Source organism: Chiloscyllium plagiosum, chromosome 50, assembly GCF_004010195.1.
Source record: "Chiloscyllium plagiosum isolate BGI_BamShark_2017 chromosome 50, ASM401019v2, whole genome shotgun sequence".
NCBI lineage: Eukaryota > Metazoa > Chordata > Chondrichthyes > Orectolobiformes > Hemiscylliidae > Chiloscyllium > Chiloscyllium plagiosum.
Genome location: NC_057759.1, coordinates 6,760,384 through 6,761,723, shown reverse-complemented (window position 1 = coordinate 6,761,723; position 1,340 = coordinate 6,760,384). Strand labels below are relative to the sequence as shown.

At 40.1% G+C, this 1,340-nt stretch overlaps 1 protein-coding gene across 1 annotated transcript in view; it reads right to left on the bottom strand.

The window, feature by feature from the left end:
• The window catches only part of LOC122544510 (late histone H2B.L4-like), a 5,364-nt gene extending 4,886 nt beyond the window's left edge, over nt 1-478 (bottom strand). The window contains exon 1 of the mRNA XM_043683747.1: nt 434-478. Coding sequence (XP_043539682.1) covers nt 434-478 — 45 coding nt within the window. The remainder of the gene's footprint in view (nt 1-433) is intronic.
• Nucleotides 479-1,340: the final 862 nt, after the last annotated feature.

The window sequence follows — 1,340 nt, the reverse complement described above, 5'->3', positions numbered from 1 at the left end:
CTATTTAATTCCTCCAGTTTGGACAAAAAGAATTGATACATGAATTACATACAGTCAGAGAGTCAGACAGCATGTTTAAGCCATGGTGAGATAACTGGATGAATAATTAGTTTGGATTTTTACTTACTTTTTTCCCCTCTTAAGTGGAATACATTGTGAACATGCAATATGTTCAGTATTTTCTAATAAACAAGTAGAGCGTACTTTTTGACCAAGTTGATAACATGCATTTAAAATCTATAGGAAGTTCACTTGTACACTGGGGCTGACACACACTCACACTGTCCTGGATAACTTGGTTAATAAAATGCTAATTCTCCCAACTGAGACCTCTTTGAGTTCATGTCTTTTCTATTTTTTCCCCTATTGATCTGACAGTATTTCTGTACTTTGCAAGTTATTCTGTACCCACTGTGTATTGGCACCATCTCACTCTTTGTTCTGTCCAGAAATTATCATTTTCCTTCAAGTCCTTCATTACACCAACAGTCTGGAACTGTTTGTTCTTCTGTGAGTGCAGAACTCATTTTGTTTCTTCCATTCACTGGTAAGATTTTGTTCTTGGGAAGTACTTTGTACCTGTCAGGCTGTGCTACTCAATGGGACTGTGGATACAGCTTATTGTCCTTCAAAACTCTGCTCAGATGGGACAGACTGTGAACAGATTAGAGCAATATTGACTTGTGAAGAACTTGGAAACTAAAATTTAATGTTGACGACGTGCTGTTGTGTACATGCATTGATTTTTAGATTAGATTAGATTTCCTACAGTGTGGAAACAGGCCCTTCAGCCCAACAGGTCCACACCGACCCTCCGAAGAGAAACCCACCCAAACATCTTTTCCCTCTGAACAATGCACCTAATTGACAACTTAAGCATGGCCAATTCACCTGACCTGCACATCTTTGGACTGTGGGAGGAAACCGGAGTACCCGGAGGAAACCCATACAGACACAGGGTGAATGTGCAAACTCCACACAGTCACCCAAAGTTTCATTCGAACCTGGGACTCTGATGCTGTGAGGCAACAGTGCTAACTACTGAGCCACTGTGCCAAAAGATTTTTGAAAGGAACAGTTGTAATAATACAGGAAGGATTCCCACACTCGATTAATCCTGCTTCAATCTTCCTGCATTGTGTTACTGAGCAGTTTAAATGTTTGCTGTTAAGTGGACAGCCAGTTAGCAAAGGAGAGAGTTTTAAGTTCATGTTTCCTGAAGTGAATGGGAAAGATCTTATTTTCTTTGACTGTATCTGTAGGATTCACAGACAAGTGAAACCACAGCACATTGTCACAGAAAGGATCTTTGCTGTTCTTCAGAGTCAAGGACTTTTGCA